General features: G+C 38.0%; 1 protein-coding gene across 1 annotated transcript in view; it reads right to left on the bottom strand.

Moving 5' to 3' along the window:
* Positions 1–15,587, bottom strand: part of man1a2 (mannosidase, alpha, class 1A, member 2) — a 93,030-nt gene that overhangs the window by 5,418 nt on the left and 72,025 nt on the right. The window contains exons 7-12 of the mRNA XM_058786583.1: positions 6,798–6,892; positions 5,956–6,079; positions 5,776–5,869; positions 1,648–1,763; positions 1,335–1,554; positions 874–1,046 (exon numbers count right to left, since the gene is read on the bottom strand). Coding sequence (XP_058642566.1) covers positions 874–1,046; positions 1,335–1,554; positions 1,648–1,763; positions 5,776–5,869; positions 5,956–6,079; positions 6,798–6,892 — 822 coding nt within the window. The remainder of the gene's footprint in view (positions 1–873; positions 1,047–1,334; positions 1,555–1,647; positions 1,764–5,775; positions 5,870–5,955; positions 6,080–6,797; positions 6,893–15,587) is intronic.

Here is a 15,587-nt window from a genome sequence, read left to right as displayed (position 1 = left end):
GGTGGAATATATCTGCTCAAGATTTGCTACTCCCAACACATCCACAACATGCTGCTGTGAGCATGTAATAAGTACTGCTGCTGCACATAACACACATGAAATAACCCCCATATATAGCATACATGAATCACCCCGCAGCAGATCTATACAGGTGGAGCTGGGGAAGGTGGAGGGTTTCTGAAGCATTTTCTGAATCCTATTGGACTGTGCCATCTAGAGCTTCATGACAGAACTTTGGATGCGTGTTCTCTTATTGAGTGACAATGATATTAAAAATCTGGCTGATGCAATAACGTGATTATTTTTGTCATGTTATGGTTGTTAACCAATAAATGGCAGACTTTAAAAATGTAGTTTATTTTGTAAAAAATCAATTAAAATAAAACATGCTCAAAAAAACTTTTTGTATGGAAATATGGATAACCATTTATTTTGAGAGTTGACATGCGAAAGTCCCTAAAATAGAGATGAGACCTGTATTACAGGAAAGCGCAGTTTAAAAAAAATAGTCCTCTGAAATAATTAAATCACTGTCATCATCTAGCGCTATTCCTTTCAATTGCCAGTTAACAAAAATTTCAGAAAGCAGTTTCCAAAATATAATATCCAACATTTAGTTGTAGACACTCTTTTCCTAGGATATTTGATGAACTTAATATTTATACAATATTAAACATCCAGTAAAAATTTATTTTCCCACTAAGCATCTTAATTTGAATCACTACAGTGATCTGTTACATATTACTGTAAAACAGTCAAAATAATAAACATTTGCATTACACACATATATATATATAAATAAACACACACACATTTATTCATATGTGTGTGTGTATATACTGTATATGTTTATCACTGGAAAGAGATGCTGACCTGCACTGCTTCCCAACCCCACTGCCTGTATTTGGGGTCGTGGGTAAATCTCCACATGTACCAGTACGTCTCGATGACCTCAGGCCTCAGGATATAGTATTTCTCATTCTGTCTCACAGCCACTGCTTCCAGCCCACTGTCGAACTTAAAGGCCTCTGGACCGAGCTTCAGCACTGCAAACAATAAAAGGTTTATGCGTTCAGTACTATTAGTTGAACCTTCGGCTCTCATGGTGCTATAAACATGAAACTATCTGTCTGAGAGCCTGTTGTGGATGAGCTGCAATCCATCAATGTCTTTCAGTCAAGTTGTGTGAAATAGAAATGCCATACTCTGAAAATAACCTGTAGTGTTACCATGACAACAAAACCATGCTACAAATTAGATTTGAAGTCCAAAGATCTCGTGCATTTTTTTTTATACCCTTCATCTCTCTCTTGCCCCCTCACATATTCACTAACCAGTGCGATCGTAGCTTTCGTGGCAGGTGTGTGCAATCTCTGCTCCGAGCTGCAGATAGTGTCCAGCTTTATCATCTGGCGACCCATCAGCCCCCAGGGCAAACATGCCCCCAGCAAAGCAAGTCAGGTGACCCATCTTACGCTCCAAGTGGCCGTTTTTCCACTCCCCAATGAAAGTAAGGCCACCGTTGGACTTACGGATGAGGTGGCGCTCAATAGCCTGTAGGAAGAGAAAGAAAGAAAGAATGAACAGAGAGAAACCGATGCAGCACAAAACAACACACAAATTGCCATTGAAACTTGCAGCCCTCACCTCGATGGCATCATCGTACGTCTTGCGTGCCTCTGTGTCCGTTTTATCAGACATCAGCCAGGCCTTCAACAGGTACTCGTAGAAACTATCACCCAACCCACCTACTGAGGTGTGATCTGCAGAGCAAGAGAGAGACACAAGGATAAGCTTAATGAATGTCTGTTGCTGATGGTAAGGACAAAAAACAACATCTAATAGTTATTAAACAGAGTAAAGTGAGTTAAATACTTCAAAATGACAAAACTAGACTAATTAGATACCTCTAAATTCCAAATTTTGTGAACATGCATTCAACTGGAGCAAAGAAAAGCCTGCTATGATTCTTATGATTACTCTGTTCATAGCTCAGTCTTTTAATGTGCCTGAATGCTGCCATAAAAGTGTATTCAGGCTTGACACTGACCCTCATTACAATACAAATGCACAACTGAGCATGTTTTTGCTGGCATTTATTCAGCGTGGACACACACCAGCACACATCTAATCACTTATAAACACAGCCATTGAGTGTGTGTTCCACTTTGACACAGCTAATGACTCTGCAGAGTGATTGTGTGTAAAGTGTGAGTGTTTGACAGGCTGGGAGTCATTTGTGCCGGTAATGGCTCGTAATGGGAACCTACAACAGAACATGTAAACAATCTGTGTTGACTTGTCAGAAGGAGCTGTAGAAATTAAGAATGAAATATTGAAGATATTGAACATGGACAGAAACAGAGAAAAAAAAAAAAAAAAAAAAAGAGGCAATAGGTTAGAGCCATGGCCATGTGATTAGCTATATCTATCTAGCAGTATCTATATCTACCTGTCTACCTATCTATCCATCTATCTATCTATCTACCTACCTATCTCAATCTATCTTTCTCTATATCTATATCTATCTATCTATACATTCTCTCTCTGAGTGTCAAGATTAACATGGAAGCTTGTTAACCCATTTGGGAAGCAGACAGGACACACAGAAACAGGAAGTGTGAAGTGTGTGGGAGGCAGAGGAGTGTATACTGTACACTTGCTGTATATAGTATCATAGAGGAGCGAGGGAGGAGCCCATTAGCACCGTCACAGCTCATATCTGCCAAGGTTAGCGAGCTGTACTGCGTTCAGCCTGCTGAGAGAGAGCTAGCAGGGCAAACGTTCAGGAGATGAACTGCCAAAAGCCATTAATGAAGGCCTTTAGAGGAGACTGGGGGTGGAGTACAGATTGAGAGGTGAAGTTTTACACGAGAGAGGTGTGAACACATAAGTGACACGGCTAAAAATTGCACCTGCAATAGCTAGTTTAAAAATCAGAGTGAGAACTAAAGAAATCAATGAGGCAGGAGGCTGAAGCACTTTATGAGAGATCCTTTACAGAGACACTGAGACAAAGGAAAGATGTATTTTATGCTAATGGATGCGAGGGACTGACCTGGTAGAGGCAAGACGTAGAAGCCGAGATGAATTATTCAACAGGAGAGGAAAAAAAAGAGAGGTAGGGGGAAAGTGAGAGAGACTGAGACGTCCAATCACAGGCCACTTGTAAGTAACTCTTACTAGTCCGTCCTGCAGCAAGAGGTGGGGCATTTTGGAATATAGAGGGATTTTTTTTTTTTTACATTTTCTGCAGAAATTGTCAGTGCAAAAGCAATGCTGCAGGTAATTCCCAAAATGTTGCCATGTGGTTGACAAGGCATTGCTTACAGTGCCAATTCAAAAGAGCCCAGGTCTCTATGATATTCTTGTCCCCAGATATGGCTCAGATGCCACCATATATTGAAACTTGAGTTTTTCTGTCATTCTAGGCAAAAAAAGATTGCTTGAAAGCATTATTACACTTTTCCTCAACACGTCATAGATATGCATCATTTACACCCCGAAGACAAACAGAGCAGGATGAGTTAGGTTAAGATTTGTTTACGTGATTCTTGGCTTTGCACGCAATACTAATAACTATATCTGGATAGAGCTAGAAAAATGTACAAGAAATAGTTCAGAGAGAATGTGTGGATCTTGACAGTGTGAGAATCTTGACAGGCTGAAAACAACAGAGATGAAAACAAGCTGCTCAGAGACAGTGAAAGGAATGGAGAAAAAAGGTACAGAGAAAGAGGTGAATGTGTGCGAGCAGCACAGAAAGAAAGGTGGTAGAATCACAATAAATATAATAAAATAAACATTATCAGTGATTAAGATGATGAATAATACATAGATGATGCAGGCTGATGTGCAGTGAGACGAAGGAAAAAAGTTGTGGCAGTGGAAAGATTGATTGAAGCAGAGATGTTTCAGACTCATAAATTCTCAAAAATCCCAGTCAGACTCCCATAAACCGTCTGGGCCTTTATTTCACAGCCTCTTCTGGCATGGCTGCCAGTCATCGAAACGTCTGGATTTTTACTTCTGCCAATCAAAAACAACTCCCTAACGGCCTCCCGCTGAAAAGCAAATGCACTCAAAGTCTTTGAATAAAAAAAAACAACAGGGTGGATTCGAGTAACAATCAAAGATCCAGGCAGGAAATCTCTACAGAGAGGCTTGGCCGACAGCAAGCGGACAGGCCATGGATAGAGAATGACGGGCTGAGGAGGAGATGTGGATCTAAAATCTAAAGGCCCCTGGAGGTGATGCAGTAGAGACACGGAGAGAGAACTTTAAAGGTAGTTCACACAAAAATGAATGTTCTGTCATCATTTAATCACCCATCTGACTTGCATGGAACACCATAGGAGATGTTTAGCACAATGTCCAAACTGCTTGTGATTCACGATCCCCATTCACATGAACTGTGGTTTCGAAAAACTTCTTTTGTGTTCCACACAGGACAGAAAGAACATACTTTTTTGGACCTGTCCCTTTAAGGGTCCACAGGGCAGATGCAGTGTGGGAGAGGGAATAATACTCTGCTGTAATGGCCTGTCACTCACGCCGAGTTTTCATTTAGAAAATAGATCTCTAGTGCACCTTAATTACATTTTACCCCTTCAGACACACACACACACCATAACACTTTACTGGAATTTAGTCTTTGTGTGCGTGTGAGCGTTTGCTTGCAGTGGGTTGATCAGGTTTAGCCTTTAGATGCAGGGCACTAATTAAACCCTCATCTCTCTCAGTAATTAAGAGTTGGTTAAAACACAGTGGAGTGTTTTCACTACAGATAATTACTAATTATACATAAAGAAACTTCCTCACATCCCATCTTTATTAAAGGTCGTTGATCAGTGAGATGAGGATAAGCTGCCATTGTCGTCATTCACATTTATAGAATAATAAATCCTGGTAGAGGGATTATGAAAATCATCCTTGTCTATAAACAGGCTTCACAGAGTGGTATTTTGGATCCTCCATTTGATCTGAATATCTTATGATTATTGCAGCAATAAGAATAACAAAACAGGGCTCAGAAATAAGAAAGGCCTGCTGTGCCGAGTTAGTGAGTTTCAGATTAGCACGTTGTTACCGTTACATTTGTTAATGATATACAAAATCGTTCAAGTTTGTGGTCAAATTACTGCTAAATTATAAATTCAATATAATTTATTCAATAAATTATAAACTATTTATTAAAATAAAGCTTAACACTTAACGCAAAATGTTGCCAGACAGTAAATAAAATATAATAAAAATTTTATAATATAAGAAATGTAATTTTGGCATAGTAAGTTAAAATTGAACCTGACTAAGATAACAGAAAAATATATATATTGAATATACTTTAAGTCTTGTATATCAGCAATCTTTACCTTCTCTTGCATGGTCCTGACTCAAAGGCTTTTCCAAGCAACACACAGCAAAACTGTCTACATTTATTATTTCGGGCCAAACCTAAGGCAGCATTTCATGTATCATTCATGGATAAAGTAGTCCCAGAAAAAAAAGTTTATGGAATCAAAATTCATCTAAGATAGTGGACAGAGTCCTAATAGTAAATTCTTCCATCTTATAAAGCATCATTTTACCCAACTGTTGTGTGTGCAATCTATTTTTTTTACATTTTTTTTTATCTATCACAGCATCAAGTTCATGTTGTGGGTGTCTGTAACCCTCTTTATTTCATAGTGTGAGAATTCACAAAACGCCTTTTGTGGAGAAGTGTAAGTGAGAGTTGCTTGTGCAGCACAGAGGATGTTAGTGGGAGGCACTCACGCTGGCCCCAGCGTCCTGTGCGTGGGTTCAGGTAGTTGGGGTAAAGCCCGTTGGGTCGGTCCATCTTAGCCAGCAGCTTCCGTATGTGCATCACCTAAACCAGAACACAAACAGAGTTCACAACAGGACACAAACACAAGGGCCAACACAGTTACACAACACTCGTACACCCCAGCTTACCTTCTGATAGTAGGCAGGGTTTCCAGTCAGATACGTCAGGTGCACAAACTCCATGTGCAGCGTCCCGAACTCAGCCAGAATACTGCTTCCAGCTGACGCCCAGCCCCAGTTACGCCCCACTCCACTGAAACAGACAGAAGGAAACACCCATGACATTTATGTGTAATATGTTCCTTACTAGCCTAAAGCAAACATTCACCTTTATACGTTTGCAACGTGTAGACAATGAAGAATTACTGCGAACTCATTTAAGTCAAACAGCTTTATTCCCGCTCCAAACGGATTCACTGCCGTCCATCATTCCTCCGTCAAGTCCAATATCCTGTGCTCTATTTGTACTTCTCATTTCCATGCAGAATGTATCCACAGTGTGTGTGTAGACTGCGAAAGGCTGCTCTACATGAATGGGGATTAATAAAACACAGCGTCGTTCTTTCCCTCAGGATTAAAGACACCCAAAATGCGGTGGTCTCGTCTGCTCCCGAGCAATTTCTTCTAAACACCCAATTAATTCACAAAAGCCGTGTCTGGCTGGATTTGACCCTCCTCCCTCCTCAAACACAAAAAACCCTTAAATGTACATTCACAATGCGCTCGGCAGATTAATTATGCAATTTTCATTTCATTCTAATGAAATTATGTGGAAAGTCGAGTTAAACAGGAAGAAAGCCACAGGGATTTTCGTAGACGCACAAGGTCTAACAGCCTTCCATTATGTGGCAGCCCCCATCAGGACAATGAGGGGAGGACAGGCAGCATGGGAAAAAGAGGCGAAGAGAAAGAGAAGAAAAAAAAAAATTAAAGGATGAAGGCGTGAAAGGGAAGGTGTGTATGTAACATACCTCTTCAAATTGACCATGGCCCAAGGGATGCCTGTCGGGGTGTTGAAGGCAGGAAGCAGCTTTTCTGCCAGCTGGACAGCCTTCACCTTAAAAACCTAAGAGACAGAGACATACAGAGAGAAATAAATTATGAACCACAAGGGAGACAAAGCAAAGCACACAGGTGGACAAAAAGAATTAAGTCAGCTCTAGGGAACTAAAAAAAAAAAAATCTGAAATCACAAAAACATGTCAGGAGCGTTTTTTTATTATTTTGATTCAAATAAATAATAATAATAATAATAATAATAATAATAATAATAATTATATTTAATTACAATTACACAATGAAAATGTAGGCTATTCAGGACCACTAAGATTTATTTTTCTTCAAAAATCTCTTGGCATAGCATGTTCAGACTCATTGCAATTCCAGTTATTATTCTCAAAGGTGATAATCATTCCTGTAAAAAATTTTCTGCACAATGAAAGTTTCAAAATATTCAATAGACAAATACTACAGTTATACTTACCATAAATATTAACAATCTAAATAATTCAATTATATACATGTCATTTACAAATAAAATAATGTGCATTACTGTTCATAAATTACTGGTAAGACTTTTTTAAAGAAAATAAAGCTCTAAATTTTAATTGTATAATATGAAAAATGTTTTGAATAAAAGTTATGGTTTCCACAAAAATATTATGAAGCAGAAAGGCTTTCAGCATCGGTCAGAAATGTTTCCTGAGCACCAAATCAGCACATTATCACGTGACACTGAAGACTGAAGAGTAATTGCTGCTGAAAATTCAGCTTTGCAATCAAAGGAATAAAATACATTTTAAAACATACTGAAATATAAAAATTTCGAATTGCAATGATATTTCACAATATCACTGTTTTACTGTATTTATAATTACATAAATGGAGAGTAAGAGTGAGAATAAGAGACTAAGAGAATAAGAATAAGAGACTTCTTCAAAAACAGTTTAAAAAAATACGGTAATGTATATTTTTTGTATTACAGTATATTTAATGTATATATTCTTTACAATAGTGATACTTTCTCAACAGGGTGATTCAATGATAATTTAAATCACCCCAATGACATACTGTAAGGGCAAATTTGAAGATTTTCAATTATATATACACATTTCAAATTGACAATGAATAAAAACACACAAATAAAAGTAAATACATAAAAAACCTAATGTCAAAGTTATAAACCTGCTTCATTTTCGTTTCTCAAAACAATATTTTATTTTGAGGTGAAATATGACCCAGACTTGGTCTTGCTGATGGGTTTTGTGAGATTCAACCCTGTAGTCCGACTAACACTACAGACTCTGACTGAAGGGATAAAACCTGTCCACAAACTCAGCAGAGGGGAACTGACACACACACACACACACACACACACAGACAGAGAGAGAGAGAGAGAGAGAGAACACACACATGAGAGACAGAATAAATACCCAAAGAACAACACACCTGAATTTGTTTACTCACTACTGTCAGAAGAGAGGTGATGCACTGGGGCCTCTTCATAAAGTTCAAATTTTGAACTGAGACAACCTTTGCCAACAGCTGCAGTTTAACAACAACTACTGCTGCAGATAGACACATTCAAAGCAAAGATGAGCCTACCCTTAACAATATGATCGAACAAGTAAGTGATGACCGAAAACCACCCAGATTCCTTTAGGTCAGTGGTGCCCAACCCTGTTCCTGGAGATCTACCTTCCTGCAAAGTTCATCCCCAACGCTGATCAAGCACGGCTTAACCAGCTAATTAAGATCTTCAGGAGCACTTGATAATTACAGGCAGGTGTGCTGAAGCCAGGTTGGAGCTGAACTTTGCAGGTAGGTAGATCTCCAGAAACAGGGTTGGGCACCACTGCTTTAGGTGGTTTGTCCCTGCAATAATAATATAAGCTGCTTTGGATAAAAGCATCTCTTGAATACTCAATTCCATTCAGACACTATATGAACACATTAGCATAGACACAAAGAATGACTTCACCTTTCCAACAGTGCAGTGTCTTATTAGTCATCGTCGATGTCAAATGTGCAGCAATCAATATTTTATTTTTCCCTCAACAGTAACTGTGTCATCATAATTTCGGCGAGACTGTCTGACTACAACTCTGCCATCCCACCAAGTGCTTTTGAGCAAAAATGGCTTGAAAATATCTTGTGCTGATGACTCACAGCCAGACTCCTCTAAGCAGGGTAAGATCTGTTGCTCATGTCAGAGCGGGAGCTGTGCGGTTGATCGTGTTTTTAGGACCGAAGATAGAATGAAGCCATAGCAGAAAAAAGGCCTCTGGTTCTTAGACAAATCGCACAGCTGCCCGAGCCACTGCTGAGGCTTTTATTTCTAGCCCGTCTTATGGATGCTTACGTGGAGTCTATTAAAATGCACAGCAATTCACTAGAATAGATGTGTGAGGAATGTACACAGCCTTTGAGATATTTATGACACACACACAGAAATACCACAATGCTGTGTTTACAAAAGGTCCAGTAAAAAGAAAACATGCTAAGTAATACCATTTTTGGCAAAAAATAAATAAATAAAAAGGCTGGGGACAAAGAATAAAGCAGATACTATTTGCACCCAAATGTTTTATGTTTTTAAAAAGAGCACCAAGAAGCGCCAAGGCTACAACTTATTTTAGCTCCAATGTATTTATTAAAATGCATTATGGACAGTTATATTATGATAGATTATTACAATTTAAAATATTTTCCTTATTTGCATGTATTTTAAATGTAATTTATTCCTTTGATGGCAAAGCTGAATTATCAGCAGTATCACATGTTCTCAGTACCCTTTTATGAATAGGAAGTTCAAAAGAACAGCATTTATTTCAATTAGAAATCGTTAATCGTTTGAAGTTTTATACATTTCTTTACCGTTTAATCAACCTATTGTTTTCTTGCTTAACAAAAGTATTAATTTCTTTTAAATAAAAAACAATGCGTATACATATGTATGCGTATATGTCTAGAAAGAGAAAGAAAAGTAGGAGTTGGATCAGAAAAACTATTGTTTTAAGTTAGATTTAATTTGGGTTGTCCATGCAAAAATACCACTGCACATTCTCACCACTTTTCTTAAACCTAATTCTTCTTTTTTTAAATAGTTATTACGTTATAGCAGACTATTGTAGTGCAAAAAAAGCCATGCTGTGCATACAGTACTATTAACACCAGGTGCAAATAGTCGCTTAGATGACAGAAAAATCGCAGAACAAGGAAAGGGGCGAAAGTGTACAGAAATTGTGCAAAAAATGAAAGAAGAAAGAAGACACAGGAGGAAGCCTAATTTAGGCTGAACGAGTGCTTCCCTCAGGATTACTAGTTGGAGCGGCGTGTGTTTGTGAGTGAGTGAGTGTGTGTAATTCCCAGAATGCAGATTTCGACGCTGAAGCCTAATCTGGTTGATGCGGATCATAAGCGCCAGAGATGATCCTGTTATTACACATATGAGGATATGACCATGGACATTCCCCACGATACAGCTTCTGCTCTCTGTTCATAAACACACACACACACACACACACACACACACACTACAGCACCCTCAGCCTGAGATGTTCCTTAAACGTCTAATGGAAGCATAAAAAGAGATTATGGAGAACACACTGGAGATGGAGGAATGAGTGTCTGCACAGAGGGTTCCAGAGGGGTTCAGGGTTAAAGCTGGATTTCTGCCCTCTCTCTCGCTCTGGGTCTCAGTATGTTTGTGCATCTGCAGCCCTTTTATGACAAACCTTCTGCCTGGTGTTTATTCTATTCGTCGTCATGGCAGCACAATCGGGAGCTGCCAATCAAGGCCGACATAAACACAGCCAATCTGACACAAGCGCAGCCAATCAGATCACAGCATCAGAGACGTTGCCTAATGAAGAAATTAGGCTGTCGTCTGTGAGAATGTTAATGCGCGTTTAGTACAATGCTTCTCATCTCTTCAAAGCAAATAGGGACAGTCAATGCATTTCTACATTTACATTTCAAACACATTTTCAGCCTTTATTTAAAGTGATTCCTCCAGGTTTATAAATAAACTGCACAGCTTCAGAAGAGACAATGTAAGAGACACAGCTTAGAGTCGACATTGGAAAAACAATCAGAATGCACAAGTTGAAAAAAATAAAATAAGACGCTTCTCTTTTCTAACTGAACCCATTAATCATGAATTCAGTTTTTTTCTCCCATTATTTAAGCATTATTATTATTTAAGCCTATTAGTAATTAAAAAAAAAAAATACAAATCTCTAATCAATACAATGTATTTTTGTAAACTAAAATTGCACAGAAAGGTGATGGTATTTTACTCAATTTAATGTATGTTTTAATAAAATCATTGCATCTAGACAATTTATTACAATACTACAGTACTGAAAAAAAAATTAAGCACATATAATTCTCATTACTGTAATGCATTAGAATAGCTAATTTATTACAATTTTTATAATTCCCATTACTCTCAATGGTGATTTAAAAAAAAAAAAAAAACTTTAAAAATTTGTATAAAAGCAGTACAACAATTATGTAAAAAAATAACTTCTTAAACATTACAGGTAATGAGAAAGTTTTTTTCCCCATTACAGTAACGAGATATTGGTAAAATGTACTTAAAAAACACAATTTATTTTTCCCCCTTGTGTTTGATTTTGGGATGAAGTAACAAACGGGTGTTTTTTTTCTTTCTTTTTTTTTTTCTCCCCGTGAGACTGACCAATTATTTGGTCTCAGTTCTCAGCTGGCCCAGCATACTATGTGTCTCATTTTACATTGATGAGTGTTACAAACAAAACCACAGCTGGGATGTCAAAATAAACACCAACACCGGTGGTCTTGATGTTCAAAGCCAACATATCCTTATATAACCACTTGTTAGGCGCTCAATGATGTTAACATAACAGCTCATAAAACTACAAAAGCAATTTATTAAAAGATCTTTCTGGCAATTTCCAGAGTGTTTTGGACACACTCATGCAATACATCTACAAACCAAGGGCTGGAAAACCAGATAGTTTTATAAGGAAATAATCAGTCTAGAAAGGCCAGTTATTTGTATTTGAAGAGGAGATTTGATTGGCGATGGCATGTCTAAAGTCTGCAGCACATCAAACACGCAGATGAGTAGCTGACAAACATTTTCTCATCCACCAAATCCCTTCTTAAATCTCTGTCCTTATCTTGCCTCCGCTGGGCCCGAGGCTGCGGTTCTCTTCTGCCTTTGATGAGATCCGTGTTTGACAACAGAAGAGTGTGCTGCTCCCTAATGTGACATCGCATATTCTCTACCACTGTGAAGGATATACAACCACAGGACAGCGCATCAACAGAGAGAGTGATGAGGAGGGGGAGAGAGAGAAAGCTAACTGCTGCATAATGCCTGGAGTAAACACCATTTCCTCACACCATCTCTGCTGTAATAAATGTGCAAATCAAGACAAAGAACAAATATTTGCCTGTGTCGTTCACTTACAGCCTATGATCCTATTTGGCTTGAAGGAATCTTAAGAAATAAAGCCTCCGTCGGCACTGTGTTTGGAGAAATCTACTGATTCATACAGTAATTGGGCTGTCAAACATACAGTAATTGAACCATCTCACGAAGAATGCCAGAACGTCTGAGCATACGCAAGAGCAAAAGGTAAAGACACCATATTTGATTTGCGCACAAAGAATCTGCAATTTTCTTTGAAAGAAAGGAAGAAAAGTGCTGTCTAGATCCACTGGAAAATTACTGTTAGATGTGAGATCTACAAGTAATTTATCCAAAATTGCTGGCTTGCTGGTGAGGTACCTGGAAAATGCTATGAAGGTCTTTATCACCAAAGGAAAAATCTGTAAAAATACATATTCCAGGAAGTATTTAGAAAGAGTTATTCAAAACAGTTAGTGAGCCAGTCACTTTTTATGACCATAAAGGGGAACAAGTGCTTCTATTTGCTTGGCCTTACATGAAACATTAAACATCGAACGGTAAACTAAACAATGTAATCAAAAGAAATTATTTACCTAATAATAATAATTAATTCATATTGGATAGCAGTGCCCTGCAACTATGTGAAGGCCAATTTAGGACATTAAATATGAGTGTATAAGAAAAACTAAAATAAAACTGCCAGAATGAAAAGAAAAAGATTCCAGATAAGTACATACCACATTCCTTCATCTGTAATAATTTCTCCAATGAAAACAGGTTGCTGAGTGGACTGCTTTATTAAACTCTTTTCATTCTTAACCCTACACTTTACATCTTACTCTCCCCCTAATACCTCAAATTGTCATTACATCAGGAAAATGTAGACATGGAGGATGCTGTTTGAGAAAGAGCCATAAAGAAAGCTATCTGTTAGCATTAGCCATTAGGATAGCAGCTTTCTGTGTTGCTCACAAATACTACTACTAATACATTAACCAAATGACAAAATATATTAGTTTACAAATCCTAAACTATGCTATAAGTGTTTTTAAGTCATTACATAGTATTGTGTAAGGAACCACGCCTTTACATGTGAGATTTTTTATTAATAATCATAACTTGCTTGAGCAGTTCAAGTTGTTTATTCACTAGCATTTATTTCAGATGAAAACTTATGTGAACATTTAGCAGAAACGTAGCAAGCCTGAGTTGAATATAACTATACTAAAAACTACTTGCTGTCAATGAAGCAGATTTTGGCTTTTGCTTCACATACAGCATATACCAAACAAGCCATCCAAACTTGCTACTTTAGATCTAAATTCATCTCTTCACTGCCATCATGAAACAATACTGTCAAGACATGCAGGGGTGAGAGATCTGAAGAACAAGGGAGGAAGACTAAGAAAGAGAGATGAAAGGAAAGGATAAAATAGAAGACAAGAGGACCAAAAGACAGAGGAAGGAAAGGACAGAGGGACAGAAGAGTAAACATCATCCATCACTGCACTGCTAGAGCCAGCTGACAGAGAGAGAGAGAGAGATAGAAGGAATGGAGGATGTGGTCTTGCACAGAGAGATAACCTCCAGAGCTGATAAAAGTATGGAGTCCTCTGTCTTCTTCAGATCAGATGCTGCTCTTCTCTAGAAAAACCAGCCGCACATCAGTACACAACTCTCTCTACTCTGGACCCCCTTTCATTTTCTCCAACCCCAGCGGATTACTCATGCCTGATCAAAAATCTCTTATTAAAGAGGCATGGCTTTTCAATCTATGACACTGCATTCAGTCAGTGCTTCTACCCTCTGCTCCATGCTGCCTCCACTACATCTAGGGGACATATGTAGAGAACTCTGCCTACACCAAGGAGATGTAGAGTATAATACCTGGAGAAAGTTTTTCATTAGCATCCCTATACATCTCAATGGCAACTGCTGGCGGTTGCATGATTCCCTGGAAGAAAGCAATTTCAAATCTGTCATTGCTCACGGACACTCAGTGCTTTTGAGAAGGCTTTTGAATAGCTGTCAATGGAGAAAGATGCTTCGGTTCCCATAACGCTGAAGTTACCATATCTACCAGGAGGGTACGCACATCTTTATTTAAAAGTAAACTCAAACTACTGTAAGGAATTAAGGCTCTGAAGTAAAAGGTGGTTCTGAGTAATAATAACAACCACCAGATAATTTTGTGTGTGTGTGTGTGTGTGTGTTACCGATAACTAACAAACGGCCTATACTGTTTTTTCTAATTATTAAATTAAGAATGAAATACTACCAACTAATATTAATAATTTTAAATTCTACAAGTGAATTTATGCATCACAACATTGTAAAGTACAGTATGAAAATTTGAATATTCATTTTGAGCTTGCCAAAGATTACTTTTAATTAGTGCTTTTAAAGGTGAGGTATGTATTTTTTCAAAAACCCTTTAGAAAACGAGTTGGAGCAGAGTACCAAAACAAACTTGTAGCCAATCAGCAGTAAGAGGCCTGTCTACTCATGATGCAGAGGAGAGAGTTCTCATCAGTGCACATGACGGACATAAGCCGAGCGACGACAAAGATAGAGATGGCGGATAAAAAACAAGAGAGGAAAACGTCTGCGGAAACAAAAGGCGGCTTAATCCGTGTCTAAACCGGATGCGACAGTTGTCCTGTCATGGTCTGTCTACACTGGACGCGACAAAGCGACCGCTGAAAATCATTTGAAATTTGTATCAAATTTGTGGCAGCAGTTTACTGTCGGGATTTGTCGTGTCGCAGCGTGGCAACCAGTGTAAACAGCATCACTGATTATAATGAGTTCTATAGTACTTTGTCGCGCCGCGCCACTCGCGTCCGGTGTAGACACGGTGTTACAATAAGTAGGACCCGTGTAAATATCGGATCAGCTTTCCAGCACCAGGGAGAACTCAAGGAGAATATTTACAAAGAAATGACTCAAAAACGGCTGTACAGAATTAAAGGGTCATGAAAAAGCAAACTACTACTTCTGAGATTTTAGCAGAGGTGTGTGTGTTGCACATCATAGGAGACAATGTTAGCATTCTTTAATTTTAATGCTTGGAGAAAACTGTTAAACTTTAGTGCTGTCAAACGATTAATCGCGATTAATGGCATCCAAAACAAAAGTTTGTGTTTATGTGTACTGTGTATATTTATTATGTATATATAAATACACATACATGCATGCATATATTTAAGAAAAATATGTTATTTATATATTAGACATATTTATATATAATATAAATTATTTGAATATAAATATAAACAAGTAAATACATTGTAAATATTTTCAAAATATATACTGAATGTGCTTGTATTTATATACACATATATACAGTACACACTTA

This window comes from Onychostoma macrolepis, chromosome 09, assembly GCF_012432095.1.
Source record: "Onychostoma macrolepis isolate SWU-2019 chromosome 09, ASM1243209v1, whole genome shotgun sequence".
NCBI classification, from domain to species: Eukaryota; Metazoa; Chordata; class Actinopteri; order Cypriniformes; family Cyprinidae; genus Onychostoma; species Onychostoma macrolepis.
The sequence above is the reverse complement of the archived record's forward strand: the minus strand, read 5'-3'. Positions and strand labels throughout refer to the sequence as shown.